A 26,413-nucleotide genomic window follows, 5' to 3' on the forward strand; every position below is an offset into this window, starting at 1 on the left:
CGCGCACCTCCGCGGGGCGGGGCGGGGCGGGGCTGGCCGGGCCGCCCCCGTCCCCGCCCGGGCCCTCCCCTCCCGGCCCCGGAGCAGCCCGCGCCCCGGGAGCCCGCGCCCCGCGGCCTCGCCGCCACACTTGCCTGGGAGCGGCGGCTACGGCGGCACCATGAAGAAGTCGTACTCAGGTGGGCGCGCGCCCGGCGGGGAGCGGTCGTCCCGGGAGGAGCCCTTCGGACCTGAGCGGAGGCGGTGGTGGGTGGGCGAGGTGCCCCGGCAGCAGAACGGGTCCCCGGTCTCCTGGGGCGGGCTTCGGCGCGTGGGACCTTCGTGCCGGGACAGGTGACACAGCCCTCTCCCCGGATCGGGATCGAGGGGCCCTCCAGGCGTTGAGCCTCTCCACGCACTTGGCGCTCCCTTTGTTCCGAGTCGCCGCTGCGAGTCCGTGGGGTCTGCTCGCCTGTCCGGGACCACCAGTGCTGAGTCCTGGGGCACGCGCCCTCTGACCCCTGCACGGCATGGCCCCGCTTCTGACCTTGGCCAAGGGTCCCCTGCCACTGTCTGTCAGGCGCTGCTCGCTCAGGTGCCTGGAGGGGCCGCTGTGGGGGCCGCTGGGCTGGCCGTCCCTCCCGCTCGCCCTCCTGCCCCTTGCACCCCCGCTGGAATCGCTCACTTTCCAGGCGCTGCCGGTCGGGATGCGTGTGCGTGTATGTGTATGGGGAAGGGGCCTGGGTGGAGGATTTCCTGGGGTTCAGCCTCCGGGGCTGGTGGTCCAGGCCGCAGAGTCCTGTCTTCAGATGAACTCCTGTTGTTTTCTACCCAGTGGAGTGAAGTTGGCCAGATGGGACCGTCCAGCAGCACCCGGGCTTGGCAGCTCGGGTTGGTCTTTGGGTCTCCGGGTGCCGTCCGTGTACCGGCATCCTAACCCCACTAGCAGGTCTGACCTCACACCTGACTGGGTCTCATCACCCGCTCAGGATCCTTCATAAAAGCGTTTCTCCTCTGGTACTCTGAAATTCCATTTCACAGATGGGCACACTGAGGCCACAAGCCTCGCAGGGCAGGTTAAGGGTAATCCACATTGCCATTCTTTTTCCTTTTTTTTGTTGTAAAGATTGGCACCTGAGCTAACCTCTGTTGCAATCTTTTTTTCTTTCTTCTTCTCCCCAAAGCCCCCCACTACATAGTTGTATATCTTAGTCGTAGGTCCTTCTAGTTGTGGGATGTGGGACGCCGCCTCAGCATGGCCTGATGAGCGGTGCCGTGTCCGCGCCCAGGATCCGAACCACCCAGACCCTGGGCCGCTGAAGTGGAGCGCGGGAAACTAACCACTCAGCCCCAGGGCCGGCCCCTTTTTCCTTTCTTTTTTTTCTTTGTGGTCTTCCCCAGAAGAATCCAGGAAGGATCCGTCATCCTCCTTGGTCCTCAGATGATAAGTGGCACCTGCTCTTCTGCTCGTGCTGCAGACTTTTCTCTTTCTGTTCCTCCCTCAGTCTGTTTGGATGTGAAGTTTTCTGCCAAGGGCTCATGAATTAATTTTTATTGATAAGAAGACAGGATCATGGGACTTCATTGGAGCTGAAGAGGTCATTTGGGGCTTCCTCCTGCCTTTGAGCCATTTTTCAGTCTCCTCCTACTTTCCACATTCAGGAACCAAAATGAGTAATAAAGAATAACTCATCTCAGGGCTGGCCCAGTGGCACTCCGCTTCGGCAGCCTAGGGTTCCTAGGTTCGGATCCTACACACGGCTCATCAAGCCATGCTGTGGCTTCGTCCCACATACAAAGTAGAGGAAGATTGGCACAGATGTTAGCTAAGGGCCAGTCTTCCTCACCAAAATAAAGAAATAAAGAAAATAAATAACTCGTCTCAAAGAGGGTTACTCAGAACTTCCCCTAAAGTACCCTTCTGGGTCAGTGGCTTAGAATTTCAACCCTCACCCCCTTGTTGCAGATGGCACAGCCCTCCAGACGCCCTGAACGCAGCTCTGTCTCGGCAGCGTGGGCGCGTCGATGCAGTGGTGGGGGAGGAGGGTGCTGCCAGGTGGCATAGGCCAGGGTTTGGCGCTTGGCCTGCCTCCCTCCCTAACATGCTCCAAATGCTTGAGATGACTGTGGGCATCGCGGCCGTGTGCGGCCCTTTCCCTGTGATCGCTGGCCCAGCGTGGCCTGGGCTGGCTCTTCGCTCTGGCCCTCAGCTCCTTGAGCTTCCCCTCCTGCTGAGGGGTCTGGACAGAGGGGTGAGTCGGGTCCTCCCAGGTTGTAGGGCCTTGGCCTTTTCCTGGGGGCACTTTGAGACCCTCCAACACAGGTGCCAGTGGGCCTCTGAAGCAGACTTGATGTCTCTTCTCCTCCACCCCTCCCACCTCCCCCCAGGTAAATTAAACAAAAAAGGGGGACGCTTTTTGCAGTAGGTGAAAGTGGAGTTTCTGGGGTGAGTAGGAGCCAGCTCTCTTGGAGGCAGCCTCCGTGCTCCCGTGTTTACCTACAGGGGCAGGGCCCTGGAGGGTGGGAGCGGGGAGGGCTTGGACCATTCCAGTTGGTTCCCCTCCTGGCAGCGGTCCAGGGCGAGCTGGGTCACTGCTGCAGTGTGGGTCGGGCTGGAGGGGGCTGGCCCGGGGAGGAGGCCTCTTGGCCCGTTCTGAGAGTGCGCCAGGTCCTTGGTGGCCTCCCTGCCCCATTCAAAGTAGGGGCGCTTTGCAGACGTCAGACTGACTCCTAAGCGGCATCGGGGCCATGAAATTCAGGAAAGCAGCAAACGATGTGAAACATCCCGCCGTGTCCCAAATCCAAGGACAACCAGAAAGGCTTCTATTCCTCGCCTGGATTGAGTGGGATTCTTGCTTCTGGACATCTGTGGGCTTGAAAATAAGTGGAGTGATTATAATGTTCTCAGTAGAGCTGATCTGAGCCCTTTGGTTTGAGCTGGTTTTGAGTCTCTGAAAGGGGGAAAATTTTTTAGATATGTTTTGGGGGATTCCGAGGGCCTTGGGCCTGTATACGTTCACTGAACACATGCTGTGTGTGGGGCACGTACAACCAGGGCCTTGAGGGCGCAAAGGTGATGAAAAGACGTGGTCCTTGCTTGGAGGGAACTTGCGTTTTCACAGGATGCAGGCAAGACAGTGGCTCGTTAGCATCCCTGCAAGTGAGCAAGCGGTCTGGGCTCTGAATGCCCTGGAAGGAGGAGCGTGGGCCTCATGGGAAGTTTTAGAGGGAGGCGAGGTTGAGCTGGGCCTTGAGGAAGGAGGAGTTTTGAGTTGGTGGAGAGTAAAAAGGGTCTTACCCGGCAGGGAACAAAGCAAAGGCCCGGATGGGGGCTGCAGGCCCCCGGTGGGTGCGTCAGGACAGGCTCTATGCAGCAGCCCCAGTTCTGCTCCAGGCTTCTCCTGGATGCGCCTCGCCTGTCCCTCCAACGTCTACAGACAGTGCGACCCAGTGGTCAGTCACGTGGGCTCCTGAAATTAAATCCTAGGCTGGCCCCTCCTTGCTGTGGGGCAAAGTGCTTAATCTCGTGTGTCTCATTTGTTAAACAGGGACGATGCTAATTTGTTGTTAGATTAAATGAGTTCCTACATAAAAGGCTTAAAAGTGCCTGCTCTAGCACTCGGGAGCTGTGTATCCTTATCAGCAGTAGAAGGATGAGGAGGCTGTGTCACTGCTTTTGCCAGGATGCCCCGGAGCGGCCAGCACCCTCCCTGTCCCTCTGCTGGTATGGAGCCGGGAGCATGGCCCGGGCTGTCTCGCCCAGCGCCTGGTGTTGGAGCGGGCCGCCGTCTGAACCCCTCTGCTTCCCTGGTGTTCTGAGTTTGGGGCTTCCGTTGCACACCGGGTCACACGAAGCTTGCCTTCAGTGGCTCTTGCTCCCCTGGGGATCCTCAGTGGTACAGAGGGGCACCATCCTGAGGCCCAAGAGCCACAGAAATGGGGGGAGGGTAAAATTGGTCTGTGTGTGCACTTGGGGGTGATTCTGAGATTCTTTGTGGCTTTCAGGAGTCTCCCAAAGAGGGACCTGGCCCTACCCCAAAGGTTGGAAAGCTTTGCGCTGGCGGCTTCTCCAGGGGCCCTGGCCAGCTGGAGGCCGCACCCGGAGGAAGCCCGCGACTACGCCCGCTCAGTCCCCGCGGCGCCCAGGAGCTGACTTCTGGGAAGGGAGAGGAGCTGAGCCCTCAGAGGGCACTGTCCCAGCGAGCTCGCCCGGGGCGCCGTAGGGGGTGCGGCAAGGGCGCCCGGCCGGGTTCCTTCCTCTCCTCTCCCTGCCTCCCGCCCCTGCCACGCCTGTGCGCGCTGCTCCTGTGTCCTCACGTGCGGGCCTGCTGCTCCGGCTCATGCAGGGGACCTGGGCCCGGAGGAGGGGCCACCTCACGCGGTTGGTCTGTGACTCCGTCATCCTCGTGCCCAGCATCCTGGAGCCTTGTGGACACCTAGGGTCCCCCAGTCATGGGAGAGCTGGCTGAGCCTGAGTCCTGGGGCCAGCCCTCTTCCCGGCCTGTTGTGGGGTAGGGAGGCAGGCTCAGGCATGGGTGGCCTGCCTGCCTGTACTTCTGGCTCGCCCCAGACCAGTCACCTGCCGGTCCGCATCTCCCCAGCCTGCCTAGAGTGTTTCCAAGAGCCGAGTGCCATGCACCTGGCAAACCTCTGAGTCTGAGACAGCCCAATTCTCCCCGGACCCCCTTGTGACTAGTTCAAGCCAGGACAGGTAAGGAGGAGTGGGGGATTGCTGCTCAGGTGCAGTGGTCTGGAGTCCACGTCCAGGTGGAAGCGGGGGCTGTCAGTGTGCTTGGAGCTCCCAGGTGATGTCAGCAGACGACATTGCACCTGAGGACCCAGGTACCCCAGGAGCAGGAAGGAGGCACTCTCCGCCCCCGACCCGTCTCTTTGAGCCGCTCTCCTCAGAACTTCCGCCTTTCCCAGCCGGCCCCACATGGATGGGGCCTGGAGGCGGGACCTTGTTTCCACGCCGCTGTTTGTCCCTGGGCAGTGTTGCGTGGGCTCTGCCGTTTGCTTAAGATGTACTTGATAAGCGAGGTTCAGCATACACCAGTGCCGGCCCGGCCCAGAGGCCACAGAGCCAGCTCCTGGGCGGATCCAGCTGGTGGCCTTGGGGGAGGGAGGGCTGGAGAGCAGCCCTGGGCCCAAGGGGTGTGAGCCTTTGGGTGGGGACGGAGGTGACCTGCTGGGTTTCTAGGCCTCTGTTTGTTGGAGCGGTTACCTTGGAGCACCCTGGCTCTAGGCGTGGCTGAGGATTTATAGGGATCAGTGAGTTTGACTGATGGCTGAAGCCCCCGGGGGCCTGCGTGGAGCACACAAGATCACAGCCCCCATGTTAAAGGACTTGGTCTCCTGGAAAGACCTCGGCCAGAGAGTCCCAATGGCAGCTGCCAGAGGTTGCCTGGTTCAGAAGCACTCACTGAAGGGAGTCTTATCCTGGTGGGTGCAGGGCCCCAAGGTGGCAGATACTGGAGTCAGGCCTGGGTCACCTATGGTCCCAGGCCTGTGGGGCTCTGAGCTTCCATGGGAGCACTGAAGGGTCCCCAAGGCCGGTGAGCTGGTTGCCTCTGCCCCTTCCCCGCCGGGCCCCAGCACTCTGCTGGCTTTGCGGCAGCACCCCTGCTAAGCCAGGGGGTGCCCGTCTCCCCAAGCTTCCTGGCCTGTTTCTCTCTCCCTGTGAATTCAGTCATTCATTCCAGAAGCGTCTACTGGGCGCTGCTGAGTGCCAGCTCCGTGTGTCCTTCCTGGAACCCAGCGGCTCTCAGCACAGCTCTGGAAGGGTGGCCTGGCTTTGGGCCTCCAGGGTGAGTGTGTCACTCTGCTCCCAGCCCAGTTTCTCTGTCTTATCTCCCTGTCCCTGCCCTGGGCCCGGGTCCATTTGCAGCCGCGTGAAGGGTGCATTGAGCTGCTGCCAGCAGAGGGGGTGGCGGCTCCCGGGCGTCTTGCTGTCAGTGGCTTCTTGGAAGCCCTGCAACAGCTGAGCTTTGTTCCGGGCCTGATCTGACCTGGTTCAGTGAAGCGTGACTGCTGGCAGTCTGCAAGCCTCCAGCACAGGAAGAGGGGCAGTGGCGGGAACCAGGTGATCCCGGAGCCCAGGGCGGCCCTCAGGCCCTGGCTGCCTGCCCCCTCTGGCAGGAACACAGGGCACGGTCATCTTCCCAGCGAAGCTGGCCTGAGGCCTCCAGCAGCTTTTTGTGACAGAGGGAAGGGACCCTGAGTGGCCACTGCAGCCTACATGTGTGGGCCCTGGCTTCCCAAGGGCCCTCGAAGCACTGGGTGGAGCAAGGAGGGCTGGGAAGGCCTCTGCTTCAGCTCACTCCCCTTGGAGAACGGCGTCCTCCAGCGTCCTCCGCCCTCCCTGGCCTGGGTTTCAGAGATGGGGGCTGTGACGGATGGGGGGATACTTTGTCTTCTTTCTGGCTCCTGGGGGGCCTTGCTCCCCCCAGCCAGTTCAAAGGGCATGCAGTGCAGCCTGGGCTGTGGCCGGGACGCTCTGGGCCCCTCAAGGCTGCACCTGGGAACCAGGGTGCTGGCCATGGCATCCGTGGAAGTCCCTGAGAGCTGCGCCTGGGCCCTTGTCCCAGCCGGGCCAGGCATGTTGGGGCAGTGGCTGAAACTCGAGCAGTGGCGACTGTCTGCCCAGGTTGGGGACGGCTCCCTGCGAGCGGTTACCAGGAAGGGCTGGGCAGAGGCGGCTGACAGGGCGCCTTGGGGCTTGTCCTTCACATCAATCTGATCTGCATCCTGGGGCTTTCACCGCCTTCCCGTAAACGGCCTCCTGTTTCCACCCAGGATCTCATCCCAGCAGGAGAATAAGGCTGCTGTAACCCAAGCCACTTGGAAGCGGGTGAAATCCAACCCCTGGTGGCTTTTAGCCTGTTGAGGACTGGGCTGGTCCACCTGGGGCAGTTGGGGGGTGGTTTGCAAAACTCTAATAAATGCGTGACTTTGGCTCTGCGGCCACAGGGTCAAACGTGTATGTCGAGGTGGGCGTGGGGCTGTTGTGCGGGGGTGACAGGTGTAGACACGTGGGGGTGTCAGGCGGTGGAAGAAGAGCCAAGTGCACATGGTGGCGGCATCCTGGGGCTGGAGACGAGGAGGCGGTGGATTTCTCGTCAGCGCTGGCATCACGCTGCCCCGGGCGTCAGGGGCCGAGGTGTGGCAAAGCCTCGGCTCTGGGGAGTGAGTCATTCTGGATGGCAGTGCCTTCCTGGTAGCTGGGGGCTGGCCCTTCAGCTGCCAGACCTTTGCACTACATTTTTTTTTTTTTAAGGAAAGCTTTCTAAAATACACGGGGTGGGGCCGGCCCGGTGGCACAGTGGTTAAGTGCGCACGTTCTGCTTCGGCGGCCCTGGGTTCACCGGTTCGGATCCCGGGTGCAGACATGACACCGCCTGGCAAGCCATGCTGTGGTAGGCGTCCCAAATATAACGTAGAGGAAGATGGGCATGGACGTTAGCTCAGGGCCAGTCTTACTCAGCAAAAAGAGGAGGATTGGTAGCAGTTAGCTCAGGTCTAATCTTCCTAAAAAAATAAATAAATAAAATAAAATCCACTGCATATCTATTCTTTCTCTTTTGCTTTTTTTTTTCCCGGTTGTTGTCCATTACTTACTGGAGAGCAATGTGAACAGGAAATTAAAAGGACAAATTCTCCAGTCCCCTCGGCTGTGACATGGTGTTTTGTACTCCCTCAGTCCTGTCTCCACAGGTACGGGACACATGATTTCACTATCAAAGTTATATCGAGTTGCATATTCCCTTTAAACAGAGTTGCATATACCCTGTACAGACCGTTTTAAATTCTGCTCTTAAAAAAAAATTTTTTTTTTCTTCTTCTCCCCAAAGCCCCCTGGTACATAGTTGTGTACTTTAGTTGTAGGTCCTCTGGTTGTGGCATGTGGGACGCTGCCTCAGCATGGCCTGATGAGCAGTGGCATGTCCACACCCAGGATCCGAACCCACGAAACCCTGGGCTGCCGAAGCAGAACGCACGAACTTAACCACTCGGCCACGGGGCCGGCTGCATAAATTCTGCTCTTTGCACTTGAAATCAGATCTCTTGCGTGGATTCCATGATTACACCTGAATGGCTCTTCAGAGAGGATGGTCCCTAATTCACTTAACCATCCTCTTACCGTGCTCTTAAGTGGCCTGACATAGACGCTCTCCCTCGATGACCTGGGCCTCTGACCCTGGAGCGAGGGTGCTGTGCCGGGCTGAGGATGTGGCGCCAGCCTTGCTTATAGCTGTGGGTCATGGGCAGGTTGGATGCTGGAAATTCTCCAGGTAACTAATTTAATAAAATATTGCCCGTGATAGGTCCTTTTGTCAGCATTCCTGGGATTTCCCCCAAAACCAGACGAGTGTTCTTACAATAGCATTTTATGAAGAGGTTTAGTGAACAGAAGGTGCCCTTTGCCCTGGTCATCCACCTGCTTAGAGCCGCTGAGGAGTCGCAGGGCTTACTCATCGTTTAGAAACTCGGGCCTCTTGCCTGCAGTCCTTGATTCCTCTCTCTGCAGCGTGTGAGGCCAGGGGCTCCACCTTCTCTCCTCTCCTTCCCTCCGTCTCTTCTTGGGCCCCTACAGGATGCATCTGGACCCTCGGAGGTGTCTCTCTGCTTCCCTGAGTCAGCCTGAATGCCCTTGTCTTGGAGATGAGCCAGTCGCCCAGGTGACCGGCCACCTCTCCTGGGGATCATTTGTGCTGCTGCCTGGCTCCTTGTGCAGAGATTTCTTCTGGAACCACCAGGTGCCAGTGCTGCTGTCAGCCTACAGTCCTTGGTCGCCATTTTGTTTCGCTCACCTCCCCATCTTCCTAGTCCTCCCAGGGTCCCCACCTCTCTCTGTGGTACTGCCTTGCTGTAATCTATAGCTTCCATCTAAAGTCTGAGTGAACACGTCTGACTCTGGCGACTCAGGGGCCTGTTAAGCAGCGGGGCTCAAAGACTTTCCCTGTATTCTGGGCCATTTTCCTGGGCTCCTTTTTGCTGTGGTCAGCAATTTCCAACTGCTAACCATCCTCCACGTTGTCCGTGATTTTCCCTTTGGTGCATGGCCCTGCTTTGTTAGTCTACTCTTCTTTCTCATGTGTGTGGTTTGTTCATGGCGTGTGTATTGAGGATTTAGAACAGAAAGACTTAAATGCTGGGAGTTGTTACACAGATGACAGAAGAGCAGAAAAGCCAAATCGGGCAGAAGGAAGCACTCGGGGAGGTCCAGGGTGTGGGGGTCATATGACTCTTTAAAGGTGTGAACGTGGTTATTTGTTTAGAATGAGAAAATAAATAACAACTAATTATAAATTTTAAACAGTGGGCAAACACCATAAGCATCACAAAATCCAGAAAAACAACACGTTTTTATCAAACTACTTTTCCTATCTCCAAAGTAATTTTTTTCCTACTTTTTTTGACTGCATACTCTCTGATCACTTCTTTATATGATGACTTTGTAGTATCATTTTCTTTTGAGAGAATAGAAAGTTAATTCATCTGCCTGGTTGATCAAAATTTATTTTTTACTTGCGGTAGTTGGGATGCGTGGAAAAGTGTGACTTCACACAGAGTTTATGGTATGCTACAGGTTTTTGCCCTAAAAACTCAAGGATTCTGATAAATCCTATTTATGTAATTCCCAACAAGAAAAAAATAGAAAAGTATGGGGCATTGATGACTGTATGGGATACGTTCTTGCATTTATTTCTGACCAGATACTTTGTTGTGACTCAACATTGAAGAGAATTGAATTCTCTGCTTACAACTTTGTGTCTGGTGATTGGAACAATGTTCCATAGACAAGCTTCTGGCTCTGTACGTTTCAAGTCTTGCTTCTCCCTGGCTGCCCGCGTTTCTGGCACCAGGCGCTGCAGGATGCATTCAAGGCTAACCCTTCTGACCCTGCGCGGTAGAGAGGTTTGGAAGAGGAAGTGAAAGGTGTCTTCCTGGACTTCCTCATTGGGACGACCAGCAGTCACTTAGCAATATGTGGAAATAACTGAACTACGTAATTATAACCCAACTAAATCCAAACTAAAGATCTTTCCAGTTCAACTTCTTCTTAGCGGGAGCCCCCAGAAGCCAGCAGTCCCTCCACTGGGGTCTTACACAGGAGCAGGCCTAGGGGGCACGAGGTCTGAGTGGATCTAGATGGCGATCTTAACTGATTGGAGTTAAAATATTTTCTGTCTTGCAAATTTGAGGAAAAGGTTTGACCGTGTAGACGTGTTGTTAGGGCCCTTCTCAGTGCCTCAAAAGGGACGCTCGCCAGCCAAGGGCCCTGGAGCTTCCGGCCCTAGATCTAGAGATGCGCAGCGGGGCAGAGGGTCAGATCCCCGGATCAGAGGGTCCGAGGGAGGAGCTTGTGCTCCCAGAGTCTGGGGACCAGGGTCACCTGACGGGAGCCTCAACAGAGGGAAGCCTGTCCGGCAGGACCTGCAGCTTCAGAAGGGACAGAACCTGCTGTGGGGGGGGACACCTTCCAGGGCAGAGACGGCAAAGAGCTGCTCTGCTTGTCTCTTGCTCCCACCTTCCCATCCCTGCCACAGCCTCCCACTGGTTGAGCCCAGCCCACAGCCAGCAGCCCTGGGGACCTGGGAACCTCAGCCTGGGGGGGCCAGTTCTCCTGCTGCCAAAAGGAGAGCCTGGGAAGGGCGAGGAATGGGGGGGATATACTTATGCTTAAAGATTATTGGTTGTTTATCTGAAATTCCAATTTAACTGAGTGTCCTGTATTTTGTACAGCAATGTATTTTATATGAGTGGGACCCAGAGTCCAGACGCCCACCTGGTGAACCTTTGAGGGAAGGGCTCTGAGCCTGCGGTCGGCTCAGATGCTGTGATGCTGCTGCCTGCTGCCTAATGTGGCAGAGCCCTCCGCATGCGTGAGCTGCTGGCACCCTTCCCTAACCTGTGACCCTGTGAGCCGGATACTGGGCTTGGCTCCCCACTAGGCTGTGAGTGCCGCCAAGAGAGCAGCCAGGTCACTTTTGGTCCCTGCTGTCTTCCCAGCTCCTTGAACAGTGCCTGGTGCAGAGTAGATGCTCAATAATATTTCCATGAGTCTGCATTTTGTGGATATGGAAACTGAGGCTCAGAGAGACTGAACACTTGCCCAAGGATGCAGGAAGGGCTGGGGTGGACTCGCACCCTGGGTGGCACTTCGTGGCTGCGTGGACTGTGGGCTGGGAGCACCCCCTCCACTGGAGACGGGGAGTGGCGGGGCAGGGCAGAGTCAGGGAAGGGACTAGAACCCCTGGCTTCAAGGCCCAAGGCTTTGCTGAAAACACAGCTTTCTGCAGTATTTGGCCTCCTGTGGGAGCACGTTCCCAAAGGCTAGAGGATTCCTCACCTTGTGGATGAATAAATTGGTTCCCTTAAGGGAGGGGAAGGTGCCCTGCGCTGGGGTGGGGATGGGGGCGCTTGGGCATCACCAGGAGGGTCTCGTCCCCCCTCCCTAGTGCACCTATTCAATGCTCACCTGACCGGCTGCAAAAACCAAGGGTGGGGGAGGGGGAGCCAGAGGGTGGTGGGGTGGGGTGGGCGTTATCTCCTGATCTCAGGCTCTTCTCGAGATAAGCCTGGAGTTTGACTTTCACCCCCCTCCCCAACCCTTGACTTTGATCCAGCCCTTCACAGCTCTCTGAGCAAATGAGCCGTGGAAGAAGGGGGTGAAGACTGTGTGTCCTGGGGGTTCCCACCATCCTGGGCTCGAAGGGGGAGGGGCAGCCGGGGAGGGGCAGGTGGCTTCTGGCCAAGGTTGCTGTGACCCTGTCCTTTCCTGAGGGACTGTCTTATGAGTTTTAGGAAAAAATTAAGAATTGATTCTTTTCTGTAGATAGACTCTCGTCATTACTGAAAATGGATGTTTGTGCCGAGTTTTCACGGTACCTCTTCCTGCAAAGCTCCCTTTTGAGAAGACAATGACTTTTTGACTGGCAGAAGGACTGTCACCCTCCCCCAGGGACAGCCTGATTCCTGCTCTGCCCCCTCCTCTGGTTAAGGTGTCTGGGCTGTGGGAGACCCCAGAGGGGTTGGGGACAGCTGCCCTGATCGTGGGTGGGGACCGTGGCTCCACGACTCCATGAGGAGATCAGATGCGGCGCATGGCGTTCCAGTCAGTACATGATAATAGTACGATGATGATACTGCCTTAACTGAGAGTCTGTTTAGGTTCTCAGTGCCTGTGTAACCATTTCAACCTTGTAATTGACTAGCTTCCATCATCAAAACGTGGTTGAAAGGATAAAGTAAAAGGCGTTCACCCCGACTGTGTCCTCTCTCCTAGCCAGACTCCCCAGATTCTGTGCACAGGGGAAAACCCGGGAGACAAGCGTCCAGGCTCCTGGACACGTGGGCCAGCACCCATCTGTGGGGCTCCCGTGCCAAGTGGGGCTGCCCCTGGCGGAAGCATGGCGACGTGTGGGGAGGGTGCCAGCAGGGCACCTGGAAGTGGGTGCTGCCATCAGGGACTCCGAATTCCGGTTCTAGAAGGAAGGTGCTTCCCGAGGCATCCCCAGGTGCCCTCCCCCCTCCCCCTTCGCCCCGGGAGCACTCTCTTCTTGAGGACCAAGGAGCCCCTCTCCTTGTCTGGCCACCTTCCTTCCTGCTTTGAGATGCTGTGATTTCTTTGTCCGCACTCCCTGCTTTCTGCTGCCTTTTGCCTTGTCTCATCTGAAGTGTGTTTTAATCTCGTGGCCTCCACATGTTAAACTTTATTGGCGTTTGTCACTGGCCTGGAGTTCGTGAACATTTACGAAATAGCCTTTCCTCTGGCCCAGGACTCCTGGGCACGGCCAGGGCTGGGAGGGCACCAAGATTCTAAGCCCCCGAGTGCTGACTGTTTTCTCTGGGTCTGGGAAACTGCCCCGTTTTCCTGTAACTTGCCCTCCGCCCTGGAGGCCTGGCGTGGGGAGGGTTGACTTCCCTTAGTGGGGAGGGCGTCAAGGAGAATCCCGGCAGCCTTTCTGGGGGTGGCAGCACCCAGGCTGTAACTCGTGCCTTGGTTCTAACTCACACGTTGTTGAGATGCATCAGCACAGGGCAGCCAAGCCTTGTTAATTCCCGTATAGATTGCTGGCTCCAGGCTGGTGTGTGTGCCTGGTGTATAATAATGACAGTAATATTATTATAATGCATATACTACTGGTGATAATAACACCGTCGTCTATTGGGTGCGTATCTCGTGCCAGGCCCTGTGCGAAGTGCCCGTAATGTGTGGCCTCCTGCGATCTCAGTCACTGTGAGTGAACCCCTCTGTGTCCCGTTCGTAGACGGGGACGCTGAGACTTGGGGAGAGAGTTCTCCGGGGCCACAGCTGGCACGTGGGGAGGCCTGGATTCCAGCCCTGTTCCTCCGACTCTGGACTCTCCTGCCTCCCTGGCCTCTGAGGACTCAAATAATTTGGTCTGGGATGACTCCAGACAGCTGAATTTCAGATCGCCTCTTTCCTGTGAATATGTTTTATTTTAAAATCACATAAAAATAACTCAATTCTCAACTGGAACGGCCGAGCCCTTAGATGTCTCGGAGGCCCTTCCCGTTGCCTCCTTGCTGGACTCAGATGCCGGGCCGGTGACTGGGCAGGATGACCGGAGCTCAGCTGCTCTTGGCCTAGGGTCTCCCCCGGGTGGCGGTGGGGGTGGCTCCGAGCACGGAACCGTGGGCGCCACCTCCAGTTTTAGTAACCAGCCTTCCTTGCATCTCCTCTGTGCCAGGGGCTGCCTGGCACCAGCCGCGCATTTTGGGAAGTCAGAAAAATAAGCAGTGTAAAAACGCAAAACTTCCCCCAAGAAATCTGAGACAGATGCTGTCTTCCTCATTACCATGTCCATCCCCCCAGGTTTGGGGAGAAGAGCCCAGAATGGCTCCTGGTCATCAGATACTGGGGGCCCAGGGAGGGTGTTAACCTGAATGGACCCTCTTCATTTTCACCTTTGCCTGGAAGCCAGGTCAGGGGGCACGGGTGGGTGTCCAGCTGGCCTGGGGGAGTCGCAGCCGGAAGTGACTCAATCCACAGGAATCTTGGGTCTGTTCCTTCTCCACTCCTCACCCCATGCTGTTTCCATACTGGTGACTCATTGGATTTATGGCACAGCTGTCACTCACTGGTGCCCCTCTCAGCCCGAACAGCAGACCTCGAAGTAGCTCGTTGTCTGCGTGTGGGTGGGGCCAGATGATGGTGATTCTCATGTGTCGTCTTATGCAGTGCAGCCCCTCAGTAGGTGTGTGGAGGGAGGTCACAGCCGTCGAGGAAGTGAGGCCGGCTGGGCAGGGGGATGCCCAGACCCACTCCTCTGCCCTCCCAGCAGCCTTGGGCAGCCCACCGGAGCCACTCCCGGCCCACCCTCTCTTGTCGTAAGGGGGCTGTCAGTTCTGGGAGGCAGATGCTGGACCCTCCTGCCCCTTTCGGGCCTGAGGCAGTGGTCCAGCCTCTCTGTCCCAAGGGGCTGACCTGGAATCCCTGCCTTCGGGTTGGCCCTCCCAGGAAGGGCGCTTTGCATCGCTTGGCTGAGAGCAGACGTTTCACCAGAGCCAAGCAGGCCCCGCGGGAAGGAGGCTCACGTCTGCCGTGTGAAGCCGTGGTCTGGGGTTCTCCAGAGAGACAGAGCCGATAGGAGAGAGGAGGAGAGATTTCTCCTGAGGAACTGGCCCGTGTAATTACGAAGGCTGAGGAATCCCACCACCGTCTGCCATCTGTGAGCGCGACACCCAGGGGAGCCAGCGGCTGAGGTCCCGAGTGAGGACAGGAGAGGACCCGTGTCGGTCCGCAGAGGGAGCCTGCTCCCCCCTCCACCTCTGTCCTCTGAGGCCCACCACACGCCACACCAGGCAGATCTGCTTCCCTCTGTGCACTGATCCAGACGCTAAGCTCAGCCGGAAGTACCCTCACGGACACACTCAGAAATAGTGTTTAGGGCCGGCCCGGCGGCACAGCGGTTAAGTTCGCACGTTCCGATTCAGTGGCCTGGGGTTCGCCGGTTTGGATCCCGGGTGTGGACATGGCACTGCTTGACAAGCCATGCTGTGGCAGGTGTCCCACATATAAAGCAGAGGAAGATGGGCACAGGTGTTAGCTCAGGGCCAGTCTTCCTCAGCGAAAAGAGGAGGATTGGCAGTAGTTAGCTCGGGGCTAATTTTCCTCAAAAAAGAAAAGAAAAGAAAAGAAAAGAAATAGTCTTTAGCCAAACATCTGGGCGCCCCGTGACCCTGTCAGCCTGACACGTACAGTCAACCGTTGAGGTCACCATGTGGCTGGTGTCAGGCTGGGGGTTCTGAGGAGAATTCGACAGCTGTGCGATTTCATCTGTAAAATGGGGGTGGCAGCACCCCTCCTGGGGTCGTTGGTTTGAGTGAGTGGGAGACTGGGCATCAAGCTCGTGGCTGTCCGAGAGCCCTGGCCAGTGGAGGTGGCTGTGCCTGCACAGCGTCCTCCCAGCCTCCCTCAAAGGTCAGCTTGGTCCTCCCCGTCTCCTTGCAGCCTCGCTGGGCGCTCCAGGCCCCGGTGCTCACGTCCCCTTGGAACTCATGCCCCGTGCCTCTCTCACAGTGTTGTTTACACGATGGGTGGGTTCAGCTAAAACTGGGGCACATGTTGGGGTCCTCTGAGCTCAGAAAGAGGCCCAGGCTTAGGAGCAGGTCTGTGTCCGTGCCAGGCCCTGAAGGACAGACTGTGCCCGTTTTGTTATTGTTGCTAAATCCAGCAGATGTGGAGAGGGTGTGCGTCCCCAGGAGCCCATGAAGCGAGGTCTGCAGGTTGCCCTGCTTGGGCCTCTGAACCTTTAGAAACCATGCTGGTTGCGTCCACTCCCGGTCAGTCAGTTTAGGCGTGGATTTGCGGAATGCATGAATGAATGAATGAATGTTACAAGAGTCGCTCAGGGGGCTGTGGGACAGGCGATGGCACCTGCAGCCCCAGGTGTCTGGGTCCACCTGGCTGCCTTCTCCAGCCTGTCTTGCCGTCTGGGGAAGGCATCTGCTGGCCATCCTGGGCTGTCCCTGCAGCTCTCCTGAGGATGGCCCGGCGGCACGCCCCCAGAGCACCGTGATCTGGCAGCCTGCTGCTCCCACGGGTACCCCTCCTGGCAGCCTCTCGGGTTTGCTCGGCTTAGCACCTCAGCAAATCTCCTCGAGTTGGGACTTGCCTGCCGTAAGCCTCTCCAAGGGGCTGGCTGGGCCGAGGCGTGTTTTTGCGGAGGGAGTGTGTACAGCACGAGGCTGAGGCCGCATTAATCCTGGCTCTGTTTTCGTTCCCTCAGGGAGGGGAGGGAAGGGAAGAGCTTGTCCTCCACCCTCCCAAATCCAGCCTGGCTCTGCCCCAGCCCTGGGAGTGAAGGGGGCTGGGGAAGGGACCCGGGTGCCAGGAAACACCCGTTCACAAGACAGGCAGATGGGGGTTAGACCAGGGGACTGGCCGGTGCCTGACGGGGTGCCAGCCCCTCTCTCTGTCCCTGACAGTCACAGTGGTCTGGCACACTTGAGCCAAGCCCAGATTTTAGAGTTGGATGGACTTGGGTTTATTCTGGGCTCAACTCCTAGTAGCTCTGTGGCCTCAGGCAAGTTACTCAACCCCACTGGGATTCAGGTCCCTTATTGGCAAAATGGGGTAGTGAGGCTTAGGTGGGAAAATGTCTGCAGAGGGTTTGGCGCAGTTCTCGTCCAGCAGCCAGCATCCAGATGGCAGCGGCTGTCACTGCAGGTGGCGCTCTGGGTCCAGTGGTACCTGGGAGGATGAGGGCCTCTGGCCCCACAAAGGACTAGTTTCTGGTTCTGGAGCCCCTGGCAGGAGCAGAGGCGAGGATACACCCAGTGTTAACTGTCTTGCAGCAGCCTTGTGTGACCTTTGCCCTCTGCCCCTGTCTTTAGGAGTCACTCGGACCTCTAGCGGCCGTCTCCGGAGGCTTGGTGACCTGACTGGCCCAGGTAAGTGGCTTGTTCAGCCCTGGTTGTTCTTCTGGTCCAGGCCCACGTAGCCATCTCAGGTAAGTGGGGCCTCCTGCCCATTGCCCAGGGAGGTGCTGCCTTTGATGGCTCCCATACTAGTGGGTTTCAGGCCTGTTGACCACAGCCCTGCCAGAGGTGATCTTCGTGTGGGTAGGGGCCACTCACCTCTCTGCAGGTAGGCACCCCGGGCACAGCGAGAGGCCCGTGAGTGCAGGACAGAGGGGAGAGGAAGGGGGGATGGATGCTGGGGGCTGCCCCAGTCGGGGTGCTGAGGCAATGGGCACCCCATGGAAGTGTGGCTTTGACCATGGGCAGCCCTAGGCTGGGTCAGTCCATGGACCACTGTGCCTGCTCCCTATGGCCCTGCAGAGCTGAAGTGCAGAGCCCACCCGGGAACAGAGTGGAGACAGCGTCAGATAGGTGGGCTCCCAGTGGGCGTCTCCAAGCTATGCTTTCTGTTTTTTGTGTGTGCTTGTTGTGGTGGCCTCTTTTTGGAGAGGATGTTTGGCCCAGAGATGAAGGGACTCACCTCCTCCGGAGCCCACATCCTACCTTCTGGACCAGTCCTCTCCTGTGGAACTTTCTGTGATGGTGGAAGTGTTCCATTTCTCCACTGGCCACTATCACGGCCACTAGCCTACGTGTGACTATTGACCGCCTGAAGTATATACTAAGTTTATTTTGTTCATTCATTCACTAGCATAGAATTATTTAACTTATTTTAAATTACTTTCTACCTAATATGTACATGTGGCTGTGAAATTAGACAGTTGTAGATCGTGCTGGCCCCCCAGGACCCCAGAATTCTGTACCCATATGTTCCTGAGCCTACTTCCGGGGCCAGTGTAAACCTCTTCCCAGGTCTGTCCTCCAGAAGGGACGCCCACTGGTGGGCTGGGCAGCCCAAGGCCCATGGGGTGACGTGAGGTGGCGTGCAGATGTGCAGGCTGCGATGTCCACACGAGTGTCTATGAGGCCCCTTGCGGTGCAGAACAGGCCCGGGTGTGGGAAGGGAAGGGTGACGCCCAGCTGGAGGCCTCCAGGGCGGCTGAATGACTCACATCTGTGGTTAAGAGAGAGCTCTGCCCCACCAGCTATGTTAGGCCGCTGGGCTAACCACTGGGCTGCCCAGCCGCTGCTGTGTTTCTGGGGGACTTTGCTCTGGGCCTCTTGCCTCTGGCGCTGCTCTGCTTCTCTATCTCGCTCCCTTCCACCAGCTGGACTGGGTCTAGGGGCCTTGCTTTGTGTTGGCCTGGGGAGAGGCCCAGCCTTGGGGGTGAGGTCTTGGGAGGCTGGTGTCCTGAGCTGTGTGGACAGAGCCTCCTCTGGCCGCTGCTTCCCTGTGCTCAGCCCGGCCAGTTCTGTGCCGTCAGCACTTGGCAGCTGTGGCCACGGCTCTGTTTGGAACCCTAAGGCATAATTTGCCAAAGCCCAAAGCTGCAGACCAGTGATCTGGGTTTCGCGTGGGACCGCCTGCTGACACACAAGATCCTTGCTCTGGGGGCCTCTGGGGGCGCTGGCCCCAGACACCCTCTCCTTGTCTTCCTGGCTCCCGTCTCGAATGCCTGCCTCCCAACAGTTGAGACCTTGGTTCCTTCCTGGGCCCCCAGCCTCCTGGCCCCCCAGTCCCTCTGACCCTTGCAGAATCCCCATTCGGAGCCGCCGTCCGCTGCTTCCCTCCCCCCAGCCTGACCTCTGTCCCACGCTCTGCCTGACCTCCTGTGTGTGGGACCCTGCAACCCGCTTCCCCCTGAGAGGGGCAGAGGGGGCGTGGTGCGGGGCTGCGTCCTTTGTTTTCGGTTCTTCACGGGGTTGTGTTTGGGACGAGGCCAGGGCTGGCTGTTGGCGGCGTGAGCCATGGTCGCTCAGCACAGACTATCCCGCAGTCAACCCTTGATGAGCTCACTCACTTTTTGTCCTGTTTTTAAAAGTTAGAACTGTTGGCCGTATAAGAAATGTGATAAGTAAAACCCCTGTGCGCCCACCATCCCACTTAAGAAACAAGAAGCCTCTGGGCGACTCTCTCCACACCATCTGTTCCCGGCGAGGCAGCCACTCGTCTGAATTTAGGCCTGGTCACTGCGGGCACGTCTGTGCTGTGTGTCTGCAGACAACAGAACCGCTCGTCCTGTGCACCAGCAGCCTCACGTCGTGTGTCCAGGGGGAGTCGGCTGCTGCTCTTTGCTTTTCCACACAACGGGATGACCGACATCTACCCACGCGGATCCCTGTGGCTTCGTTCATTTATGTTGACCGCAGGCGAGGGTTCCTCTGTGGGGAGACAGAGTTGTCTACCCCACGGCCTGTTGCGGGAGATCCAGAGGTTTCCTCTGTTACGAATGCAGCTGGAAACGTTCTCGTGTGTCCCGTGCTCGCGTGTGGGTTTCCCTGGGCTGGGTTATGGGGATGCGCACCCTCAGCCCCCACAAGTGGCCTTCCGGTTTGTTTCCCACACTCACCCATTTTCTGCGCTTCCAGCAGCCTCCCTGGGCAGCGGCCTCCCAGACCACAGCCTGGCCGACCTTTGCCCTGGTTCCCACAGCGCACACAGCGTGTTCCTGGGATCTGCTTCCTCACCTCCTGTGGCCCAGCCTGGCCAGCCTGCCCCTCTGCCCCCGGCTGGGATCCCTGGAGCCTTCTGCTTCTGCCCTGACATCCGGCGTGTTGCTGGGCCTGCTTTTCCTCCTTCAGATCCCTCTGGGGTGGATGGCCTCATCCCCAGTCCCACCCTCATCCCTTCTTGGGTTGAACAGTGTGCCCCCCAGAAGTCTGGTTCACCCAGAACCTCAGAAAGTGACCTGATTTGGAAATAGATCTTTTACAGACATGACTAGTTAAGGATCTTGAGATGAGGTCGTACTGGAGTTGGTCTGGGCCCAGAATCCAGTGGCTGGGGTCCTTACAGGAAGAGAGGAGACACAGACACACAGGAGGAGGAGGAGGAGGAGGAGGAGGAGGCAGAGACTGGAGTGATGCAGCCACAAGCCAAGGAATGCCAGGGGCCCCCAGAAGCTGGAGGCGGCAAGGAAGGGTCTTCCTCAGTGCCTCTAGGGGGACCACAGCCCTGCTGACACCTTGATCTTGGACTTCTGCCTCTAGAATCACTTTCGGTGGTTTTAAGCCCCTGAGTTTGTGGTGATTTGTTACTGCAGCCACAGGTCCCACCAGGTTACTGTGGCTGGACAACGCTCTGCCCACAGAAGGATCTCCTACAACGCTGCTCGCCTGGGCTGCGTCTCTGCCCTTACAGGGGACACCAAAAAGAAGGTACCCAAAGTGATCCCCGGGGCTCTGCCAGGGCTGTGCTCCTGGGGGCTCCCTCCCCTCCCCATCCACATCTTTCTGTCCCTGCTCACACATCCCTTCTCAGGAGGGGGCTGCCCTGCTCCAGGCCACCTAGGGCCCCGCCCGGTGAGTTCCCAGCCTAACACTGCTGACGCTCATTGTCCAACAGTCATCAGCCCTGGAGACCATAAATGCTGGCCGGGCAGGGCCTGTCCAGCTTGTTCTCCTCTGCTTCTCCTAACACCGCAGCACGCTGCCCCGCACGGAATAGCTGCTCTGGACGTGGGTTGAATGGCCGGGTGCCCTGTGCCAGGCACGCGGGCACAAGGGAGGGTGGTGCCTGTCTGGCAGGGAGCTGGTCGGGGAAGAGATGCCAGCTGCCTGTGGTCCTTGCACCTGGGCTCGTTCCTTCCTCTCCCGCCCCCTGACCCCTGCTCCATCTCAGCCTGCCATCCACCCAGGGACTCAAACAAGAAGTCTCTGTGTCATCCTTGACCTCTGCCCCCCCCCCCGGCATCCCAGGTCAACAGGTTGCCAAGATCTTGTGAACTCGCCCTCTCCCCGAATGGCCCTTGGTTGGGCTGCCCCATGGTCTTGGCCCCGTCCTGGTCAGGCCTCGGAGTCTCTCTGGTCTCCACCCCTTCTCCCCATCGGAGGCTCCTCCCCATCCAGCAGCATTCAGTGTGCCTTTGCCAAGTCCCTCCTGCGCACCAGGGACCGGGCGATGGGCTTGTCCACGTGATGACAAAACAGACCTGCTCATGGTCCTCTTACATCACGACCCCTCGGTTCCCTCTGCTCGCAGGATCCGCTCCCCTCTAAACTGAGTCCGGTGTCCTGATGCCTCCCGGTGGGCCCAGACCCCCGTCCAGCCTCTCCCTCCTGCCCCAATGGCTCTGGCCGCCCTGTGGGTCCCCGCTCCAGAATCGCCCTGCCCTCTCTCACCTCAGAGGCCGTTCTCTTTCCAGGGTAACGTGAACCTGACCTGTCACAGCCCTAAGCAGGCTGGCCTCGGGGATTTCTGTGTCCCCACGGCCACAGGCCGGATCCTGGCTGGGCGCTCTGTGGCGCATCGCAGGCAGGCGGGAAACACTCCTGAGCTGAGCTTGATAGGGGAAGTTTGGGGGTGTCGGCCAAAAGCAAGTTTAAAATAGCAATGTCAGCCTTCTTTCGCCTTGGCTGAAGAGCAGCCTTTCTCTTTGCTTGCCTTCCGGGGAAGACGTTTACGGAGAATGCAACGTCTCCAAGGAGAGGGGGGAGGAGGAGCGGACCCCGTCCAACAGGGCAGCCGGGCGGCGCGTGGGCCTGTTCACGTTGAAATCACTTAATTATTTAACACAAATGAAAAACGTGGTTCCTCGGTGCCACTGGCCACGTTATGAGCGCTCAGCAGCCACACGTGGCTGTCGTGCGGAACAGGGCAGACATAGAACATTTACGTCAGCACAGCACGTTCTGTTGGGCAGCGCCGGTCTGGGTCATCGACCGACACACGGGGTCCTCCCAGCTGTAGTTTGTCCAGCGAGCAGTGGGCGCCCACCGCGCAGGCGGAAAGTCGGGCTCCCAGCGGGAAGTGAAAGACACCCTTTCTTCGGGGAGTTTCAGGATTCTGAGGAGAAGTTTAAACTCTGGGGCCCTGGGGAGACGAGGACGCCGGCCCCCACCCGCTGGAGCCGCCTGCACTGCACGGGCTGCTGGGCCATCTTTAGGAACGAAGTGCCAGCTCGTGGCTCCGGCCTGGGTTGGGTGGCTGAGCGTGAGGCTGTTGGCGGTGGAATTCGGCCCTGTCTGGGCTGCTTCTCTCTGTTGTCTTGGTTTCCTTCCACACTGACCTGGAAGAACTCCCAAAGCAACAGGCCGGCCCAGGCTGTTCGCACCAGTAAACCCTGTAGCCGTCCCAAGGGCAGAGAGTAGCTGGATTGTGTTTATTTAGGAACAGCTGAAGCTCGAGGCACAATAAAAAGTGGAGAGAAGATTCCAAGAGGAATGCAGCAGGCCCAGGGCCCGGAATCCATCTTGCTCTGGGAGGCTGCAGGCGGCCAGACTGGGGCCGGCACTGGAGGGGCTCGGCCGGCTTCCCGCTCTGCTGGCAGGTCCAGTAGCCGCGGCCGCTGGAGGGTCGCTGGGAGGGGGCGGGGCTTGGAGCGCCTTTATTTTTAACTCAGGGAAGGAACTTCAGGGCTTGAGTCTGGGGACGAGCAGGAAATGAATGGGAAAGTCATTTTTTAAGGTGAGAGGTCGGGCGTCCCCTCTAGCTTGGAGCTGATTATGGAGGACTCAAGTGCCTGCATTAGGGGCCGGGGAGGTGACAGCGGCAGAGCATCTGAGCCCAGAGCCTCAGGACACGATTCCTCCTCCCCTACCTTCTCACAGGCCCCTCCCCGGAGTGCGCACGGGGAGCAAGGCCGCGTCCATCCGTCAGACCCCTCCAGAGGCCCCTGCTCCCACGTCAGCGTCCCTGGAGCGCCTGCTCCCTCTTCTCAGCGGGGCCAGCCACAGCTCCTGGCCTGGTGGGGGAGTTCAGGGCACCCTGGGCACGCCTCTTGCTCTGGTGTCCCCTCCCAGCCAGATGCTGGGCACGCACATGGGCTTCGGATAAGGGAGCAGAGTGGTGTCTCTAAGGATAAAGCAGTCCTCACTCCTCCTCACCCTGCACCCCTCACTAGTGACGGTGACGTCAGAAAGAAGGTGGCCAGGAGAACGCAGATCTCGGCGCAGGTCTGCAGGGGCGAAGAACAGAGATACCACCTTGAGAACTGTCTGGAAGGGCCTATTGGACAGACCCCAGGACACGGGCAGGCTGGAGTGGCCTGGAGCTGGGGGTTCCTGCCTCTGGGACAGCAAGTGTTTTCCGAGGAAGCCAGCCCCTCCATGGGGCTGCATTTACTGTGCTAATGTGCTGGGTGCATCGAAGGCAGGGATAAAGATTTACAGAAGCACAGAACCCTGACAGTGTTCTGGAGGATGGAGCCACGTGGGGAACCCACTTTGGGGATGTTGGTCTGGCCTGGCGAGTTGCCACCGAGTGGCAGATGCTGGTGACGAGGCCGGCACTCAGCAGTCAGGGGTTGGCTGCCCCCTTCTCCCCCTGCCTGGCCTCACCCCACCTCTGCACCCGGGCTCTGAGTTGGCTCATGACTAACTTGGGCCTCATCAGAGCCAATATGTGCTGCCAGGTTTTCGGTTTCAAATTATCCCCCGCTTGGGCCAGAATGCTTGGATTTTTAGGCATGGCGGGGGAATGGACCTTGAGCCAAACTATGCTGGGGAAAAACCGAGGGTCAAAGCTGTGCTCAGCAGCTGCAGCAACCACAGCAATGAAATCCATCGTGCATGAGCTGGCGCCTGCAGGAGGTGGCCCGGATGGACAAGGCCCACCGAGGCCTGGCCCCTGGTCCTGTCTCACCCTACCGTTCCACCGGCTGGCGTGGGGCTGCAGCCTCGTGGGCCTGCTTGCCACAGCAAGAATTGGTGTTGGAGAGTCCCATGTGGCAGTAAAGGGGTTTCTTCTTTATTATGTTTTCTGTAGTTTCTACATTTAATACAATGAACGTATATTACATTTATAATCGAAAAAGACCAATAAGGAATATGTTTTGAAAATCAGAAAAGAGATTAAATAAGAAAACCAAAAAACTTCCATGATTCTGGTTGTTCTAACTCAGTGTTGTTAGTGATTGATTTAATGAAATGTTTTAGGATGAAATATCATTAATGGAAAACGTTGTGCAGAGAACATTGACTCTTTAGTCTGTCTTCGGTGCCTGTATGAGTTTCCGGTGGCTGCTGTGACAAATTGCCACAAACTTGGTGGTTTAAAACAACAGAAATTGATTCTCTCAGGTTCTGGAGGCCAGAGACTGAAATCCAGGTGTCTGCAGGGCCGTGCTCCCTCCAAAAACTCTAAGGGACACTCTCGGTGCCTCTTCCAGCTTCTGGCTGCCAGCATTCCTTGGTTTGTGGCTGCATCACTCCACTCTTCACATCTCTTCTACTCCATCTTCACGTCCCCTTCTCTGTATGTATGTCCCATCTGTCTCTGCCTCCCTCTTGTATGAGTACATGGGATGGCCTTTAGGGGCACCCCGATAATCCAGCGTAGTCTCCCCATCTCAGGATCCTTCACTGAAACCCATCTGCAACCACCCTTTCTCCAAATAAGGTCCCATCCACAGGTTCCAGGGAATAGAACGTGATGCCTTTGGTGGCCATTATTCAGCCTACGACAGTGCACAGGAGCCTCTGTCCCCACCCCCTCCCCCCGACAGCTTCCCTTCCCATGCAGGTTGCCTTTGGGGGCTGTCCTCCAGGCTCTGCTAGGGACCGGGGGCGGGCTAGTTGGTGTCTCCCAGAAGGGTAAAAATTGTCTCCCCCACCCGCAGAAGATGCCCTTGCTGCCTAGGAGACTGCATTTGGGGTCCTTTCCCAGGCAGGAGGGCACTTTGAGGATGCCATCCAACAGAGAGTTGTGTGTGGGTCTTGTGGGTAAGGCGTGGCTCACATGGCCATGTGGAGCCGGGACTGCAAACTCAGAGGCCGCCTGCCCTGGCAAATAATGGACCTGAGCGAAGGGGCCGTGGGGACCAGAACAGACTGGAAAATTCAGCTGCGTCTAAAGGAGATAGCACTTGTCAACCCAGCCCCCTGTGGCAGGGCCTGAAGGCTCCGTGCAGCCGCGTGCCTTCCCTCTTCCAAGAGAAGTGGAAAATCTGGAGTTCTCGGAGATTGCCTAAGTGTCTAGCACTGGCACAAATACACATTTTCTTTAAACAGCCTGGGGCAAACAAAACCTTTTTCTGTGTCCCCAGCCACTGGCTGCCAGTTTGAGCCCTTGAGGTGAGTGAAGCTTAAAGAGCAGAGGAAATGCCCCCCAGTCCCCGAGCCTCAGCCCTCCAGCCTGACTCTGACCAGGTGCTGGGGGCCCCCGGGACGCCAGGTGAACAGCAGAACGTGGCACGGAGCCCCCAGCCCAGCAAACCCCGTGTCCCCTCCCTGAGAGGCCTTGCGTCTCGGGAAGTCGGGGGTGAGGAGCCGCGCTCCCTCCCAGGGGACAGCAGAGACTCACTGACTCATGAGTGTGTGGTCGGAATCTTCCAGGAAGTCTCCATCCCGCTCTCCCTCTCGGCTTGGGTGGGGACGGCCAGCTGCCTCTGTCACCGCAGGCTGACGGGACGCCGGGGCGTCTGCAGGGCGACTCCTCTGGGGTCCTCTGGGCAGGTGTTCCTGAGCTTCCTCCAGCCCAGTCGGAGTTCGGAGTTCGGGTGGAGGGAAAGGGAGGCAGGCCCGCAGGACCTCGGCTTTTCAGACGCTGGAACCGAAGGGGCTCGGAGCATCGCACAACGGGGAAGCGAAAGACTTTGCAAATCGCCAGGAATTTGACTCTGCGCGCTGGTTTCCAAGAGGCTAAGTTGAGCTTCTCCAAGTGGATATTAAAAAGGAGCAGCGACGCTGGCGGAGGGGCTGCAGGGGTGGGGACAAGGCCGCCGGAAGCCGAGCGGCACCTCTGAAGCCACCGCTGCCCAGCCCGGACGCCGGTCCTCGCGCGCGCCCGCCGGAGCACCCGGGGCTGAGGGAGTCCCTCGGGGCCCACCACCCGGCTCGCTCCGGCCTCTTCATTTTTTATTCCTCTCCTTCGCTCCCTTTTCCCTCCCGATTCAGAGAGACAATGCTGCTTCAGTTTGGAGCGCGAACATATGATCAGCACATGGAAATGTGGTAATTTGGATGCATTCGTGATTGCAACAGATTGAAGAAATTAGACCAGACAAAGAGTGTTTTTGGAGGAGGAGGCAGCAAGAGGGAGGGCGGCGGGTGAGAAAGGGGAGGACGCCTCTGAAGGGGGACGCCGGCTGCCTGCTGCTAAATATATCCATAGTCATGGAGAGAGACCGGATCACAGGTAGGCCCCCCCCATCCCCCGCGCCGCCCCGTGGCTCAGGGCTGTGCTGGTGCTTCGGGAAGGAAGCCCCCAGGAGGCACTGTCCTCATTTCTGTGGACATATTTCTTTTCCTTTGCACTGTTCCGAGGTCGTGGGAGGAAATATTCTGAAAGCTAAGCTTCACCAGCCCTGGCTTTGAGTTAAACCGGCTTCCCTGCCCCTCACTGTTCCTCTTTCATTTCCCAATGGGCCACTCTCGTGTCCTGAGACGACTGTGGATGCCGAGACCATGGGCGCCTCCGGGAAAGGGTGGGGGACCTGCGTCT

At 58.0% G+C, this 26,413-nt stretch overlaps 1 protein-coding gene across 2 annotated transcripts in view; it reads left to right on the top strand.

Moving 5' to 3' along the window:
- Window positions 1-25: 25 nt before the first annotated feature.
- The window catches only part of SEPTIN9 (septin 9), a 160,741-nt gene continuing 134,353 nt past the window's right edge, over window positions 26-26,413 (top strand). The window contains exons 1-2 of one of the 2 annotated variants that reach the window (XM_046674609.1): window positions 26-179; window positions 16,846-16,902. In XM_046674609.1, the coding sequence (XP_046530565.1) occupies window positions 161-179; window positions 16,846-16,902 (76 nt within the window). In that variant the 5' untranslated portion in view covers window positions 26-160. Of the gene's footprint in view, window positions 180-16,845; window positions 16,903-25,336; window positions 26,108-26,413 lie in introns of those variants that run through there. The other variant, XM_046674611.1, reaches the window with a different exon arrangement.

This window comes from Equus quagga, chromosome 11 (assembly GCF_021613505.1).
Source record: "Equus quagga isolate Etosha38 chromosome 11, UCLA_HA_Equagga_1.0, whole genome shotgun sequence".
Lineage (NCBI taxonomy): Eukaryota > Metazoa > Chordata > Mammalia > Perissodactyla > Equidae > Equus > Equus quagga.